The 18412-nt window shown below is 43.7% G+C and overlaps 1 protein-coding gene across 1 annotated transcript in view; it reads left to right on the forward strand.

Annotated features, from left to right (window-relative positions):
- The first annotated feature begins 9790 nt into the window (after positions 1 to 9790).
- The window catches only part of PPP3CC (protein phosphatase 3 catalytic subunit gamma), a 140245-nt gene continuing 131623 nt past the window's right edge, over positions 9791 to 18412 (forward strand). The window contains exon 1 of the mRNA XM_073622277.1: positions 9791 to 10309. Within this exon, the coding sequence (XP_073478378.1) occupies positions 10255 to 10309 (55 nt within the window). The 5' untranslated portion in view covers positions 9791 to 10254. The remainder of the gene's footprint in view (positions 10310 to 18412) is intronic.

Genomic DNA, 18412 nt, shown 5'->3' on the forward strand with positions numbered 1-18412 from the left:
TTTAAAGCCCAGGTTTTTTCCATCTTTACTCACATTAATGCTGTCATTTCGTTGCCTACTTTTAGGAGCTCTCTAGAGCTGGCCACACGCCAACAGAATTTTGTTGAAAAATGTTCATTCTCAGGACGTTTTCTAATAGTGGGGTTAAATTGATGTTCTCCTTCCTTTTTTTTTTTTTTTTTGAACACAAATTCTAACTGAATGCAGTTTACATTTATGAAAAGCTGTAGCTAGTCTAAAGAAACCTGTTTAGTACATCTAGGATTCTATTCAAATGTTAGGTCTGAACAACATTTTTTAAGTGCTTTTGAACGAAATCCCTTGACTCAGTGATGGCAAGAGAGAATGTTCTGACAAAGATTTTTCACTCATTCCATATGAATGGTCAACTAATGGTCATCTAACCATGTATGGTTAAAATTTTAAATCCTAATTTCCACAAGGTATTTCAATTATTTCTAATCTACTTCCTATTAATCTGAACGATTTAGAAATTTGTAAGCTTGAAGATCCCCACACATTTACTTTCTTGAATTCTGTGACACGTAGCCACTATGTCCTGTGGGTATGCACTGCTGTGTCACACATGTCACAGACCCTGCCATCTCATCTACAGTGATGAGAGTAGAAGCCTTAGGAGGCGGAGTCAGTACAAAAATTACTGCTTGCAGGCACCAAGGTACCATGGGATATGTAGTCCTTAGAAATTTAAGGTAACTTGCAGAGGAGAAGCTGCAAAGCATGTAGGGAATCCAGGAAGTTGTGGAAAGAGATGACCAGCAGACAGGCAGAACTCACAACATGAAATGAGAGCTTTCAAGTAAGCTTAAAATGGTTTGTCAAAAATAACTATTGGCTTGTATTGATATGATAATGTTGATGTTGACCTTGAAGCTCTGCTGAGTAATTCTGATATGTAGAACAGGGACAAAGTCTATTGCTGGAGTCATTCAAAATTAGTATTAGTATGAGAAAGTCATGTCAGGGTAAGAGTCAATAATTGCCACCACTTCCCTTATCTGTATTAAGTAGTTCACAACCAAGGATAACCCTGGAATACAAGGTATGTGGGACTTTTAAGCTGGATAATCATTAAAAAAATGTGAAGAAATCAAATATTAAAAAATTCGCTTTTATTTACATCCATGCTCGGGGCTTCAAAGCCCTGACTATTAAAGGATGGGCTGCAAAAAGGTCACTTACATTTGAAACCATCAACAGTGATCTGACATAAAACAAAAAATATTTGTGAACATATTATTATTGTGAGAAATAAAAACCAAAAAATAAAACCCATAAAAATAACTGTACTCTGCAACAAACCATGACTCGGCTACCTGTTTTTACTGCCCCCAACTGCAAGTGTAAACTAGGCCTACAGCTGCATTCACACTATAGCAATTTGTGAACATGCAAAAAAAGTATTGCGCTTGCAATGCCATTCATTGTTAATGGCACCCAAAACGCTCCAAGAAAACAATACGAAACGCAATTAAAAAAAAGAAAAAAAAATGTGTCACAATTGTCACACATAGGGCAGCTCTATGCACAAAGTGCGACGCCTGATGTTGTGAATCATAATGTGAGTGGTACCTTGGTGAATATATATATATATATATATATATAATATATATATATATATATATATATATATATATATATATATATATATATATAAATTTTTTATTATTATTCCAACCAGACTATTAATTTAAATTTGTATCGTGTCATAAGTCCCACAAACTGTCACTTAAGCTGGATACACACTGTACAATTTTCTGTAGATTTTTTTTTCTTTCAAATTTACCAAAACCATATAATATGAGGTCAAACCTTAATGCCCTGTACACACGATCGAACATTCTGACCACAAATTTTTTCCTACGGATTTTGGGCCAAACTTGCCTTGCATACACACGGTCATACAAAGCTGTCGGAAAATCCGATCGTTCTGAACGCGGTGGCGTAAAACACGTACGTCGGGACTATAAACGGGGCAGTAGCCAATAGCTTTCATCTCTTAATTTATTCTGAGCATGCGTGGCACTTTGTGTGTTTGGATTTGTGTACACACAATCAGAATTTAACCGATCGGATTTTGTTGTTGGAAAATTTTATATCCTGCTCTCAAACTTTGTGTGTCGGAAATTCAGACGGAAAAAGTTCGATGGAGCCCACACATGATCGGAATTTCCGACAACACAATCCGATCGCACTTTTTCCATCGGAAAATCCGTCCGTGTGTACAGGGCATAATGCCGGCCATACACGGTTCGAATTTCGTAAGAATTTTCTTTCGAAAATCGTATGAAAGAACTTTCGTATAAATTTTGCACCATTAGTGGGCTGCAACAACGGCCGATTTTCGTGCGGCAATCAAATTTGAGGAATCGGACATGTTGGAAATTTTTAGAAAAACGAACGATTTTCTAATCAATGATGGGAGAATCGTGCGAGAAATGTAATAAGAAAAGAAAATTTACGGAGAGAAAAGAAGATTCCCAGCCACGAAAATTCTTTTCTGTAGCAACATGAGGTGAAATTGAAGGCTTGGTCGGCCGAATTTCGAAAATCAATGGTGGCCTCATCGGATCACAAAAAAAACGAACATTCTGATTTTGAAAAGAAAATTTGTTCGAAATTCGACCATGTATGGCCTGCTTAAGAGTTTCAATTTGTACGCAATCAGGTAGGCCCTTGCACTACATGGTTTTGGTAAATCTAAAGGAAATCGGACAACAAAAGTTGTATAGTGTGTATGGGGTCTTAGCCTGTTTGAATAGAGAAAAGTATCCACTCATGTTTTGTGTCACAGCATGCAGCACAAAGGAAAAGAAAGAAAAGCAGTGAGTCTGAAGAGCAATAGACCAGCATGGTTTAAAGGTGAAGACTGACAAAGTTTCCTGACACCAAGAGAAAAAAGGTGACCGGAGGGATCGGCAGAGTGCACAGTCTGTGATTGTGAGCCTCAGCTCTGTTTATGTGTGCTGGGTATAACTTATGTAGGAGGATTTGTTTAATCTCTGTGTATCACCTGAACCTACTCACTTGATATAAGAAAGGGTGTACAACCACTTTAAGACAGCTGGGACAGTTTTTGCTAGAATACTGGGACAAGTGTCCAGTTGGGAAAAGTAGAAGTCTTATTAGAACTAGAATAGAATGTGCTGGATTCCAAATATTGCCTCAGAAGGGTGTGCTACCAACGAATAGGTTAGGGGTATAAATAATTATGTCCATGTCATTTATATTTGTTTATTATTTACAAGAATATGCTGTCATAAAGCAAGTGCCTACTCCATGGACTATGGCAGGGTTTCCCAAACTTTCTGAACAAGGGGTCAATTTACTGTCCTTCAGACTTTAGAGGGGCTGGAGTAGAAAATGCCTCATGTTTGGTGGTCAGTGGGAGTAAAATAAAAAATTTACACAGCACCCCTGTGGTTAGGAGGAGGAATAGTGCCCCATCATTGGTGTCAGTGAAAGGAATGGTGCCCCATCATTGGTTTCAGTGGAAGGAATGGTGCCCCATCATTGGTTTCAGTGGAAGGAATGGTGCCCCATCATTGGTGTCAGTGGGAATAACAGTTCCCTATCCTTGGTGTCATTGGGAGGAATAGTTGCCCATCATTGGGAGAAATAATTGCCCATCATTGGGAGGAATAGTGCCCTATTGTTGGTGGCAGTGGTAGGAATAGTTCACCATCATTGGTGTCAATGGGAGGAAAAATGTCCCATCATTGGTGTCAGTGGGAGAAATAGTGCCCCATCTTTGGTGTCAGTGACAGAAATAGTTGCCCATTGTTGGGGTCAGTGGGAGAAATAATGCCCCATCTTTGTTGTTGGTGAAAGGAATAATTCCCCATCATTGGTGTCAGGAATAATTTATGCTCCATCATTGGTGTCAGTGGGAGGAATAATACCCCACTGGGTGGTGTCAGAGGCAGGAATCCCAAGGGCCAGATAAAGGCAAGCAAAGAGCTGCATCCAGCCCACGGGCCACAGTTTGGAAATCACTGGACTATGGGATAAAGAAATGTGGATGCCATTTTTTTACTTTGAAGTTCTTAAGTGGAGGGATACCAATACTTGTCAGTGGATCTCCAGAGTGTGCCATGTGTTGTGTGTGATGATGCCACATACACGCTCCACACATTTAAATGTGTTCATTAATAAAAAAAAAAATATAAGGGTGGCTGAGACTGACAGCAGAGTGTCTGATACAGCTGCCAAAACTCAGCGCCACTTTTTTATGTAGCTATCACTAATACAGTCTATTACAGCACAAACAGCAGCCAGCCTGTTTTGACATGGGAAAAATTCCTTTGGTCCAGCTTGGCTCAAAAAAAAAAAAAAAAAAAAGCTATTTTGTGCTTGTCCACACGGGCAAAAAAGTGTGGCAAATAATTTCGCGCTACCCCCAATAATAAGCAGCTGACACACCAAATTAGATAAATTGCAAAAAGGAAAACGAAAACAAAAAGTGTAGCGCTATAAAATAGTGGGCTATGAGCCCAAATGGCACCAGAAGGCTTCAAATAGTAAATGGGAATAAAAATGTTATTAGCATTCATAGAAAGTGACAATGTTGATGACAACACAGGCAGTAGTGCAAAAACTTAGTGTATATATAGTCCCAGTCTATATATTTAGAGTTATCAAACTCAACAGCAAGAAACTCCAATGTGGGAAAACGTGTCTGTCCATATATTGAGATATGTGACTGTGAGGAAACCACCACCGTGAGAAGAGGACGCTTACCAGAATGTTTGAACACGCCAGAACGTATGTTCTGCGTGTCAAACAGGCTTGTATTGTGGTGGATAAACTCTGGAGCTGTCGATTTCCTAGACCGGAGATTCTCTATTTGCAAACCAGTAGGAACGCATGGAAAGTAACCTCTCATATAGAACGATGCTCAGAAATCCACAGATGTATGCAGAGTGGTAAAGGAGAAAACAAAAGGGGACCACATAGTGTAATTCCGTAAATATAAGTACAATTTTAATAAAGTTAAGAACACTCACATGATTGTAGATAAAAAAGTGCTTGTACAGAATCAATAAGCAGAAGTGGAGACCTTCCCGACGTGTTTCGTCTCCAAGGACATCGTCTGGGGTGTCCCCCCACTGCTGCACTCCACAAATTTATAAGCAATGTGACCCCCAATCCCACCTACACATACAAAAAAGAACTTTTGAAGATTGTTACAAAGGGTTTTGATAACAAGGTTTTGAACAAGAGAGAGAATTTTTAGTTCCTTTAGCCCCCAGAATACCAACTATTTATTATCTACCCAAAATTCACAAAGATCCCTTTCACCCCCCTGGTCGACCTATCGTGAGTGGCATTAATTCTGTCACATCACGTATAGGTCAGTATATAGATTTTTATCTACAGCCCCTTGTGAGACAAATGCCATCTTATCTTAAGGATACTGGTACCACGATCAGACTATTGGAGGGCTTGGATATACAGGGGGACTACATTATGGCTACAGCGAGTGTGACCTCCCTCTATACATGTATACCACACGAGAGGGGTATTGAAGCAGTTAAGTATTTTCTAGACAAAGAACCATCCCTTGCTTCCTTTCAGTGCAAATTTATCATGGAGTTACTGCAATTTGCCACTACACATAGCTATTTTTGGTTTAACCAACAATTTTACCTGCAACTCCGCGGAGTGGCCATGGGGGCTAAATTTGCCCTAAGCCTTGCCAACTTATTCATAGCCAAGTGGGAGGAGGATGTCATCTATGCCCTGAGAAATCCGTCTTTGGTCCTGTGGGCACGTTACATAGACCACATCCTCCTCCTTTGGAATGGCACTGCAGATTCATTACAGTCATTTTTTGATTTACTTAATAGTAATGATAGGGGCATTTCTCTGACATATAATTCCAGTACAGACATGATCAATTTTCTAGATCTCCAAATTCGGATTGTCAATAAACAGTTTGAGTTTCAGACCTTTTTTAAATCAACAGATAGAAACGGTTTCATCCCCATAGACAGCTATCACCATCCGTTGTGGCTCCGGTCTGTTCCACAAAGTCAGTTTCTGCGGTTATGTAGAAATTGTACTAGCATAGAATCTTTTAAAGTACAAGCTGACATAATCAAAATCCGGCTATTGGATAAAGGATACAACCCTGAAGATGTGGACAACGCCACCTAAGGTCTGTCCCCTACAGGACCTCAAGGTTCGGGCGTTTCCTGGACGGGTAGGACAAGACTTCAAAAAGTGACCTGCCTGGCCACAATAAAGGCACAATCTCTCCCTCCTAAAGGCCCTCTTATCCGCAGAGAGACGTGTGAAGCTCAACTGCATAGGTTCCACTTCACTGACCGACTCGGTACCAGTAGGCATGGGAGGTGAGTAAGGCAAGGGTGGGACTGCAAAGCTCGGAGCCAAAGGTACAGGAGGCTTCCGCAAGTGCTCCTTAAAGGAATGTCTCTCTCGGAGTCAATAAGAATGGCAAAGGTGATCAACTTCTCCAGCTCAGTGGGTATGTCTCGGGCTGCTGTTTCATCTTTGATGTTATCCGAGAGACCATGAGAAAAAGCAGCCACGAGGACCTCATTGTTCAACTCAACGTCTGCTGCCAGAGTACGGAAGTCAATGGCGTAATCAGCAACAGTTCTTGTACCCTGTTTGATGGACATGAGGCTTTTGGCAGCAGAAGTGGAGCGTGCGGGAACGTCAAATACCCCTTTAAAGGAAGCCACAAACTCTGGGTAACTCAGGACAACGGGTTTTTGCATCTCCCATAGAGGGTTTTCCAATGCTCTCTCAAAAAGCAAAGATATCATGAAACCTACTTTGCTTCTGTCTGTGTGAAATGCCTGGGGCAGCATCTCAACGTATATTTCAACCTGGTTGGAAAACCCTCTGCATTGAACAGGATCGCCCCCAAACTGATGGAGCAGAACCAGACATACTTCTTATAGAGGTAATACTCAAGGCGGATGCCTGCACAGAGACTGAAGCAACAGCAGGGACGACCTGCAACACAGGTTGTACCGGAGCAGCCACAGTCGAAGATTCCAGGTGAGCCATGTGACTCAGGTGCGTCTGTAACGAAAATGGCAAACTGATCCATGCGGTGAGCCTGCTCATCCAATCTGGAAAAAATGTTACCAACAAGTGGATTAACTGCATCTTCTGAATTCATGGCCTTCGCCTACTGTCAGGAACCATGAATCAGACTGAGACAGAAGTACAGTTAAATAACACTGTTTATTAATAATAAAGGTAAAAGGTAAATAGAGCAAACGTAGTCAAATCATAGCCAGAATTTGGAAACTGGAACAGATAGTCAGACAAGTTGGACTCGCTGTATTTTCTTGGTACATGCATTTTATGCATTGCAAACCATGAGTGTGAACCGAGCCTTCGGGGTTAGTTCACCTCTACCAGAAAACTGCGCCTATAGATAAAAAATTGACTGTGCAGCTTTGACCAAAGTTGGATAATGCCCTTGTTATAGATGTAGGCCATGTATGCACCCCATGATGTCTGACTGAAAAACTACCAGAGATGACATCATCCCAACCTGCTTTGTTGCTAGGACATTACTAAATCACTCCCAGCCATTACTGGTCACCTCCAACATCACAGGAGTGAGTGTTCAAACCTCCGCACATGTGTGGTACACTATCTCCATCATTGTAGCACTGCTGAGCTCAGAGCTACCGCAAAAGGGGAAAGAAGCGCATGTAAGGGGGCTTGAATTGGATGGGAGTGTCTTAGCAACTAGCAACGTCTTAGCAACAAGGCAGGACTGGGAGTTTTTCAGTCAGGCTTCGGAAAGTATGTAAATGGCCTCCATTTGTTGCCCCTCCCTCCTGTTGGTGCCTCTCCCGGCTCTACCATCCCTCGGGTGAGCCCGAGATGAAGCTGGCTTACCATAGAGCTCATCGAGGACCAGAAGGTTCCTGGTGAGCTCTATGGTATAGGAATATTTAAAGCATCTGATCACAGTGATCTTTGTGTGATCAAATGCTTTTAAGGGTAGAGGCAACAGCCAGATTTATCCATAGAGAGTACCAGTGACTAGGGATGTTTTACATTCCTTGTGATCAAAAGAAAAAAAATCTAAACAGTGTAAAATTTTTTTTTTTTTTTAAAGCGCCCCTGTCCTTGCGCACAAAGGTGAACGCATGTGTTGCTCCCGCACATAAATGTAAACGGTGATCACACCACATGTGAGGTATTGCCACAAATGTCAGAGCGAGAGCAATAATTTTAGCACCAGACCGCCTGTGTAACTCTAAACTGGTAACCTGTAAAGGCTTTTAAAGCGTCACCCACGGAGATTTTTAAATACCGTAATTTGTCTCCATTCCATGTGGTGCGCAATTTGAAAGCGTGACATGATACTTTGTACTTGCTGTAACGCCATCTTTTATATTTTAAGAAATATTATGTATTATATTGTATTTGTGTGCATTAAAATCTATTTAAAGGGTTTGTAAAGGTATTTTTTTTTTTTAAATAACAAACATGTTATACTTACCTCCACTGTGCAGCTTGTTTTGCACAGAGTGGCCCCGAACCTGGTCTTCTGGGATCCCTCGGCGGCTGTCTCAGCTCCTCCCCACAAGAACTAAACACCTTCATAGGAGCTTTCTCGCATGGTGTTTAGTTCTTGCGGGCACGCTCCCGTGATACAGCCGGCGGCTATAGCCGCTCACTGTATTACTCGGCCCTGCCCCCCGGCGCGCCGCATCATTGGATGTGACTGACAGAAGCGCAGGCCAATGGCTGCGCTGCTTTCAATCCATCCACTCCAGCCAATCAACGGCCAGGCTGAGCGGCGAAGTGGATGTCGGGAGTGAGCGCGGGACTTTCGAGGGGTCAGGTAAGTAAGACGGGGGGGTTGGGGGGGCCGGCATTGTCGGATATTTTTTCACCTTAATGCATAGGATTCATTAAGGTGAAAAAACGTGAACCTTTACAACCCCTTTAAGTGTATTTTTTCCAAATAATTGGCATTAGAAAAACCGCTGTGCAAATGCCTTGTGACAAAAATAATTTGCAAAACCCACCATTTTATTCTCTAGGGCCTCTGCTAATGGGCGGCACAGAGGAGTAGTGGGTAGCACACTCGCCTAGCAGTAAGAAGGGTCGCTGGTTCGAATCCCGTCCACGACACTACCTGCCTGGAGTTTGCATGTTCTCCCTGTGCCTGCGTGGGTTTCCTCCGGGTACTCCGGTTTCCTCCCACACTCCAAAGACATGCTGGTAGGTTAATTGGATCCTGTCTAAATTGGCCCTAGTATAAGTATGAATGTGAGTTAGGGACCTTAGATTGTAAGCTCCTTGAGGGTATAGGGACTGATGTGAATGTATAATATATATATGTAAAGCGCTGCGTAAATTGACGGCGCTGTATAAGTACCTGAAATAAATAAAAATAAAATAAATATATATAAATATATATATATATATATATATATATATATATATATATATATATATATATATATATATATAATATATAAAATGTTTGGGGGGGTTCTAAGTGGTTATCTAGAAAAAAATACAGATTTTTACTTGTATACAAAAAGTGTCAGAAGAAGGGCAGGCCTTCAAGTGGTTACAAAACTGCCAAACCGTTTTAGCAGCTCAGACATTTCCTGTCAGAGGAGTCACTCTGCTGTAAAGAGCGCTGTGTGAGTGTTAGCGTGACTACACTTCCTATAATGCCTCTGGCTCTACGCACGTTCCCTGTACGGCTGTGCGCGCTGCATGCCGGGAGATGTAGTACACGGCTGTGCCCCGTGACGTGCTAAGGGTGGGTGGTGCTATCGGGCGCGGTCCCGAGGCCGGCAGGTGGGCGGGAGGTGCGCGCCCGAGATAGAGAGAGAAAAAAGAGACCGGCGGAGGGACGTGTGGAGAGCTCAGAGAGGGAGGGTTCAGTGTGTGTGTGTGTCAGCTGGAGAGAGAGAGACAGCCCGGATAGAGGGAGAGGACAGTGTAAGAGGGTGACACCATCTCCAGCTGAAGGGGGGGGGACAGGCTGACAGCAATGTGAGCACCTCCTCCATTCAGCACACAGTGGCTGGCTGTATCTGGAGGAGCACCCAGGGGCCTGCAGGCACACACACTCCCTACCATCTCCTGGATTGCCCTCTCCATACAAAGGATTGGGGGAGAGTGGGACATGGAGAAGAAGTGACAGAGGGCTGACCGCAAGATCCACACCCCTCCACCCACCACAAGAGACCTCTGCGGGCAGGTGGAATCATGTCTGGGCCCCGGGGTCCCGTCAAGCTGTCCTGCACGGAGCGCCCTGTCAGAGGTACATTGCTAGACTTGCCCGACCCTGACCACAGAAGACTTGTTCTACCGCCAACTTTGACCGGTCAGGAGAGACTGCCAACTTCACCAGATCATGGCTGGAGTCGCTTATGGTCCCTGACCGATACACCCTCTGACCGGCCTGACCACACGTACTGGACATTGGAGATACAGATGTCACACTCGCTAACCTCTTCTTACCACATCTGACACCACCATTCCTGACCAGCGCTACCCATTCCCGACAAACCATTTCCGACCGGAGCTACCCATTTTTGACAACCTATTCCTGACCAGCGCTACCCATTCCCGACAAACCTTTCCTGACCAGCGCTACCCATTCCAGACAAACCTTTCCTGACCAGCGCTACCCATTCCCGACAAACCAATCCTGACCAGTGCTACCCATTTCCGACAAACCAATCCTGACCAGCGTTACCCATTTCCGACAAACCAGTCCTGACCAGAGCTACCCATTTCTGACAACCCATTCCTGACCAACCATTCCTGACCAGCGCTACCCATTCCCGACAAACCATTCCTGACCAGCGCTACCCATTCCCCACAAACCATTCCTGACCAGCGCTACCCATTCCCCGCAAACCATTCCCGACCAGCGCTACCCATTCCCCGCAAACCATTCCCGACCAGCTCTACCCATTTCCGGCAATCCATTCCCGACCAGCTTTACCCATTTCCGGCAATCCATTCCCGACCAGCTCTACCCATTTCCGGCAATCCATTGCCCACCAGCTCTACCCATTTCCGGCAATCCATTCCCGACCAGCGCTACCCATTTCCGGCAATCCATTCCCGACCAGCGCTACCCATTTCCGGCAATCCATTCCCGACCAGCGCTACCCATTTCCGGCAATCCATTCCCGACCAGCGCTACCCATTTCCGGCAATCCATTCCCGACCAGCGCTACCCATTTCCGGCAATCCATTCCCGACCAGCGCTACCCATTTCCGGCAATCCATTCCCGACCAGCGCTACCCATTTCCGGCAATCCATTCCCGACCAGCGCTACCCATTTCCGGCAATCCATTCCCGACCAGCGCTACCCATTTCCGGCAATCCATTCCCGACCAGCGCTACCCATTTCCGGCAATCCATTCCCGACCAGCGCTACCCATTTCCGGCAATCCATTCCCGACCAGCGCTACCCACTCCCCGCAAACCATTCCCGACCAGCGCTACCCATTCCCCGCAAACTATTCCCGACCAGCGCTACCCATTCCCCGCAAACCATTCCTGACCAGTGCGAACCGTTCTTGACCACCGCTTTCCTTACCTGACCACCACTGCCCTAAATATGAATTACTATGGCTGACTGCTGTATATACAAATATTGTATTTGACCCTGCAAACTCTACCACTAACTATTGCTGGCTGCTGCTGAAGGACAACTTCACACTTCCCAGCTGCTCTTTTGCTAAAGCCCAGCTAGCCCTGGTTTGTTGTGTGGGTCAGCTGCACTTTGTCATAGACGTTTGAGGTCCTGCAGTTTTGGTGCAGTTCGGAAAGCTTGCCAATACTTCTGCATGCTGCATCTTTGGTGCGCTTTCTGAAACCACACCATATCCATGGGACATCATAGAAGTCTATGGGAAAGTGCAACTGCTACTGACCCTACTATCTCTAAACGTTATTGGCTGCTGCTAACCGTGGACCATGTTATTACCAACCATTGGTAGCTGCCACTGACCCTACTAACTCTAACCATTATTAGCTGCCGTTAACCCTCATTTCACTAAACATTACTGGCTGTTACTGACCTCACCACCCCAAATCAGTACTGGCTGCTACTGACCCTACTACCTTGAATCTTTACTGGTTGCTGCTGGCCCTACTTTCTCTAACAATTAGTGGTTGCTATTGCCCCTATTACCATGAATTATTACTGGCTTCTACTGACCCTACTACCAAGAATCATTAGTGGATGCCACAAACCCTACTATCACAAAGCATTACTGGTTGCTACTGACCCTACTTTTCTAAGCATTAGTTGTTACTGACCCTACAACCATGAATTATTACTGGCTTCTACTTGCCTAACTACCACAAATTTCCTGGTTCCTACTGACCATACTACCATGAATCATTGCTGACTGTACTGTTTCTAACCATTACTGGCTGCTACTGACCCCATTACTACTAACCATTGCTGATTGCCAATGACCCTATTACCACTAACTAGTTCTGACTGCTACAAACCTGATACCGCCAACTACTAATGCCCGCTATAGTCCTTACTACCACTAATCATTACTGACTCCAATTATAACTCTTTTTTATTAACCATTGCCTGACTACTGACAATATTACAACTAACAGTTCCTGACTGCTTTGAGTTCTACTAAGACTTAACATTACTGACCAGTAAATACCACACTTCTGCTAAGCATTGGTTACCATTAACCATTCCTATCTACTACAGACCTACTACCTCTAAGCTTTATTGGCCCCCACTAATCAAACTTCACCCAGTCATTTCTGACCACTACTGACCTTATTACCTTGAACCATTGCTGACCACAACAGTCACAACTATCTGCTACCATTTAACATTACTTTTCCTACAGCATAAGCTAGTACAAAAAACTTTGACCTCCTACAGTGCATGCCACCACTAACCATTCTTTCTGTGTACAGACCCTACCACTGTTCACTACTGCTTTCCATTACAGGCTCTGCTGGCATTGATCTGTTCTTCTCAAAGCAGGCCCTACGACCACATACTCTACCTTCTTACTAACAACCTACTACCATTTACCATTCCTTCAGTGCCACTAAACACTTTATACTATAGTTCACAGTAGGAATTTTATTTTACTACAGAGCCTCCAGCCACCACTAAACCTGTTTCTCCAGTGACTGTTCTATCACTATATATGCCTGATGTCTGTAGGTCCTACCACTGCTACGTGGGACCAGTGTAATTGTTTCTTTTAAAGCCACTAAATGCCTTGCCTTTCATTTTACCAGCTTCTGCTGCTTACTTCTGACCAGTGAAGTTCAGTGCACCAAAAGACAAAGTTCATAACCTAAGCAGACTCCTCTGTTACTAACCACTCTAGACTCTTTTAAACATCTACTATTTGTACTTATTAGTACAGTCTCTTCTGCTTTTGTTCTTGACAATTTAATTTTTTACTAGCACTATGCTGTTATAGGGTTTACTAATGCCCAGCATTAGTTGGTTATTCTTGATTACTCTAGACCAGTGGTCTCCAAACTGTGGCCCAGGGGTCAGATGCGGCCTTTTGCCCACCACTGACACCAGCAATGGGGCACTATTCCTGCCACTGACACCAGCAATGGGGCACTATTCCTGCCACTGACACCAGCAATGGGGCACTATTCCGCACACTGACACCAGGTCATTTTCTACTCCCACTGGCCACAGTCCGGCCCCCTAAAGTGTGAAGGTTAATAAACTGGCCCTTCCTTTTAAAAAGTTTGGAGACCCCTGATCTAGACCCTATACACCTATTAAACACTTGTGTATGCCCTTGAAATCTGCAGACCATTGTAGCTCAGTTCACCAAATAGAAGTTCCTGCCCTAAGCAGACTCCACCACCACTAACCACTCTGGACTAATTTAACTATCAGCTATTTCTAACCATCCCTGACAGAGAAGTCTCTTTTGCCTTTGTTTCTTGAAAGTGATAAATCTGTACTACCACTACAATATTGAATAGGGTCTACTTATCCCCACCATCTGTAGGCAATGCTTGACCACTATAGACCCCATACAACAACTAAGCACTTTGATACCAGCAGTCTTTGACCTTCCTGATCACTGAAATCACCACTGTAACTAACCTTTTTAGATTGGGACACCTACTACCACTAACCTCTCCTAGTTCTAAACAACTTCACACGCCTACTGCTGCCAACTCATCTGAGTCCTGTAGATCTCTTTTTGTCACTGTTCCCGACTACTGTTGACACTGTTTACTAATTAGTCCAACCAAATGGAAACATTACGACTAATTGTAGCTCCTAATAGTATCCCCTGACAGGCTTTTGTTCTACCAGAGCATGCCTCGCTATCCATATTACACATGGCTTACCCTAACTGACGCGAGTACAAAGGGGACTACCTAACTATGACTAGCTAGGCACATGGATGTTCCTGGTTTCTGACCCATGGCTGTTCCTAGCTGTTATCAGGATCCTACCGGGATTACTAGAAGTTGTAGCTATCTCAAATTAAGCTAATTGTTTTAATTTTTTTGTTTCTGATTACTTCTCTGGGTTTTGATTTTACATGCCTTTTGGCCTATGACATCCCTGGAATGTTTTATCTTGTCCATGATCATACTGTTGTTGCTTTGCTACATTTTTTAGACAGTTATCTGTTCATATAATGATGTAGATCCGACTGTAAGTACAATGCTGCATTCTGTCATAGATTTTAACTATTATTGTACTACTCTGACATGGTTGTCACAGCAAACTACCAAAATGAGAAGCCCCATAAGGAAGCTGCCATTCACTCCTGGACTGCATCCACGACCTCCACTGTATGTTTACTATCTTACCGACATAAGACGATGCCGCAGTTTGCTTTACTATCCGTAGGCCTGCCATCGCTGTCTGTATCTGATTTCTACACACAGCCCGAGGCTTGTGCCATATTTCCTAACAGAGGCTGGCAGTGATGCCAGCACGGGGTGTTGGTAAGCTCTGATGGTAGTGATGATACCAACTGTCCGAATGTAGTCGTAAATGAAAAGTTGACTTGAGTGGCTATTATATGCACTGCATGTAGTGTAGGGGTTGGCGGTAAGAGCTACTAAACTCAGCGGGGGACACAGAAGGCCAACACACCTTGAAGTGTCAATTTTGGAAGAAACTGCAAAGAGGGATTTCTCTACATTGGAGTGCGTTCCCCAACATGGGCAGCAGGAGAGATGTACATCTTTACTTGCTTCTTTGCAGTTACATTCTTTTCTGTTCAATAGATTTTTTTTTTTAATAGAATTTTATTAAAATAAACAAACCATACAGCAGAGAAATGCACCCCATAAACAGCAGTGGGTAGGGTACAGTTATAGCTGAAGGGTTATAGACACCTAAGGCTGGAAGACCAGTAAACTGTTCCAAAAGTATAAAATGCGAATTTCAGAAATGATTGCATAAAATAAATATATACATAAAGTTGCCGTGCTAAAGGTGTATCTCCATGGCAATTCCTAGGTAATCCTGTGACAGTGGAAGGTATAGAGCAATGGCCCTCCAGTTTTTCAGGAACTACAATTCCCATAATGCCTTATGTCTGTGAATGTCACAGTTTTACAATGTCTTATGGGATGTGTAGTTCAGCAACAGATGGAGGGCTGTAGTTTGAGGTTTCCTGGTATAGAGCAGTAGTTCTCAACCTCAGTCCTCAAGTACCCCCAACATGCCATGTTTTGGGAATTTCCCTTAGATAAAATAGCTGTTCAAAATACCAAGCCATTAACTTGGATTTAAAGCACATGTGCAAGATAAAGGAAAACCTGAAAACATGGCCTGTTGGGGGTACTTGAGGACTGAGGTTGAGAACCACTGGTATAGAGCATTGGTACTGAATTAAAATTCACGGAGTTCTGGTTGGTAACATATTTTCTTTCTGCAGAGGTCCAAATCTCCTTTTTCTTCCATGACTCGGATCTTTCACATCACAGCCCCCTTTTATAATATTGTCCACAGCCCCCACATATCAAAGCTCCCCTACTCACATCACAGCCCCCCCCCCCCCATATCAGTTTCTCCCTCTCATCACAGCCCCCCCATTTCACAGCTCCCTCTTCTCACTTCACAGCCCCCCCACTCCTCTTCTGAACATACTTGCCTGCTTCTGCACTCACTGCAGGGAGGAGGGTGGGAGGCATGAAAGGTCTGCACAGAGGGTGGGAGCTGCCCAACTATTCATGTTAATATGAAAGGTTGGGCAGCTGCCGCTCTCCCTGTAGACCTTCCGTGCCTCCCACCCTCCTCCCTGCTGTGAGGTTAGTGGCGGCGGCAGGTGCATACAGAAGAGGAGTCCACCTTGCCATCCCTCCCGTCCTCTACAATGCTGTGATTTTTAACAGCTGCAAGAGGAGAGGAGCCCATTCAAACTAAGTGGTGCAGACAGGACTGTCACTCGGTCCGTTTCCGGACCTCCATCTGCTATTTAGTAGCCTTTCAGTAAGGCAGCTGATAGCTGCTTCTCCCCCTCTCCCCTCCCCCGGCTGTCAGCTTTATTGAAAGGCTATATGGGGGGGGATTGGTGCTTGTAACTCTCCCCACCGCCGCACCGAATACCCCTGACTGTCCCCCTGTGTGGTCCTCTGGCTCCTCCTCTGGCTTCAGGTGCCATCCTCCTTCCCTTCGGTGTCGTCTGTCCCCCTCTATGCTCCGCGGGTCCTCCTCAGGCCCCCCCCCCAGATCTGTCAGGATGGAGAGCGGAGGAAGGAACCGGTATATATGTCATTTACTGGCTCCTTCCTTTTCTGAATGCAGTCATTGATCACTGACTGTCTGTTCGTAACTGAGTATCGTGAACTGTGTTTACGATGTGTCTGTTTATGAATGGAGAGGGGCCTCTGTCGCCTGTCCATTCATCTTCAGTGCAGCTGCTGAGGCTACAGAGAAAGGAACTAGGGAATCTGTGTCCTCAGTCTCTTTCCCTGTCTCCAAGGGGAGATGTCAGGGGTCTGTTTAGACCCCTGATATTTCACCAAAGCCCCCTCCCCCCAACAGTGCTGATAAATTTAAAAAAAAAAAAAAGAGAGAGAAGAATAAATGTTAAATTGTAAAAATAAAAAAAAACACACCGTACACTCCAAAAAATAACACAAAAAATATATAAATTGTAAAAAATAATAAAATAAAATTGTAAAATAAAAAACTACTGACACAGTCCACGCCTCATCAGTGCTGCATATTAGTGCCACTGTTACATGACAATAAAAAGAAGTATCGATAATCGGTATCGGGGAGTACTTGGAAAAAAGTATCAGTGCAACCCTACTATATTATTATTATTATTATTATTATTAATTTTTTTTTTTTTTTTTTAAATGTGCAAATTGCAACCCTACTATATAGTGACACCTGGTATAGAGTGAAACGTGAGAAAGGAAGGTCAGATCAGGAGAGGGAAAACAGTTGGGAACTGGGTGTAGTGTGTCAGGTTATAGGCCACAACCTTCAAAGATTGAAAAGTGGTCAAAATCTGAAGGGAGGAAGTTTTAGAATTATGGGCTCAATGTTCTCAAATCTAGGCATCTGATCTGCCAGGGTCACAATTGTTTGCTTTTTGTTTTTTTTTGTTCAGTAGAGCCCAGAAGACTCTTACTACAGTTTCTTGAGGATTGAGTTTGGAGATCCAGACATTGGTTATGGTTTGCTTCATTGCAGTAAAAAGAATGAATATCGGCTTAAATTGGGAACATTTCTTTTAAACAAATCCAACGGTTCATTTATAGAAAACCTTTCCGGAGAGAAGGAATGGAGGCCGGTCTTCTGGCTAATTCTACTTGCCTGGATGTCATGAGTTTTTGCCTTTCCTACAATTGTTGATCTGTGCGGTGCAGGAAGTAGCTGTACATTAGACAGGATCACTGTGTTCACCATTCTCAGGGGTCATGTTTTGGAGCACTTGCTTCATTTTAATTGAGTGACCGAGCAAGAGCTCGTTCTCACTATGTGTGAGTTAAAGTACACACACCTTAGTGCGCCCTTTGATTTAGACAGGGCTGTCAACGCACCCTAATGCATGAAAAACAGCGCCTACATTCTCTTTTTTGGCATGCTGCTATGCACAGAGCATTGAGCATCAGTTGTAGTGTGCTGTAGAACAGGTGCTTTTTTTTTTTTTTTTTTTTTTTTTTTTTAACTGTATTTGTGCATTTAAAGTGGAACTTCACTCTCTCAATTAACATTGACTATTTGTAATCCTTATGCTGTTAGCATTAGTAAATGGATAGGAAAATGTATAATATTTACTGTACTTGTGTTTTTTATTATTCTATTCAGTTACTTCCTGGTTTCCAGGCCTAGGCAAATGTCATACATCCCAGGAGTCTTCAGCAGGAGAGGATGGGCTTTCTCCTATAAGCGCA

Source organism: Aquarana catesbeiana, linkage group LG03 (assembly GCF_042186555.1).
Source record: "Aquarana catesbeiana isolate 2022-GZ linkage group LG03, ASM4218655v1, whole genome shotgun sequence".
In the NCBI taxonomy this organism is placed as follows: Eukaryota; Metazoa; Chordata; class Amphibia; order Anura; family Ranidae; genus Aquarana; species Aquarana catesbeiana.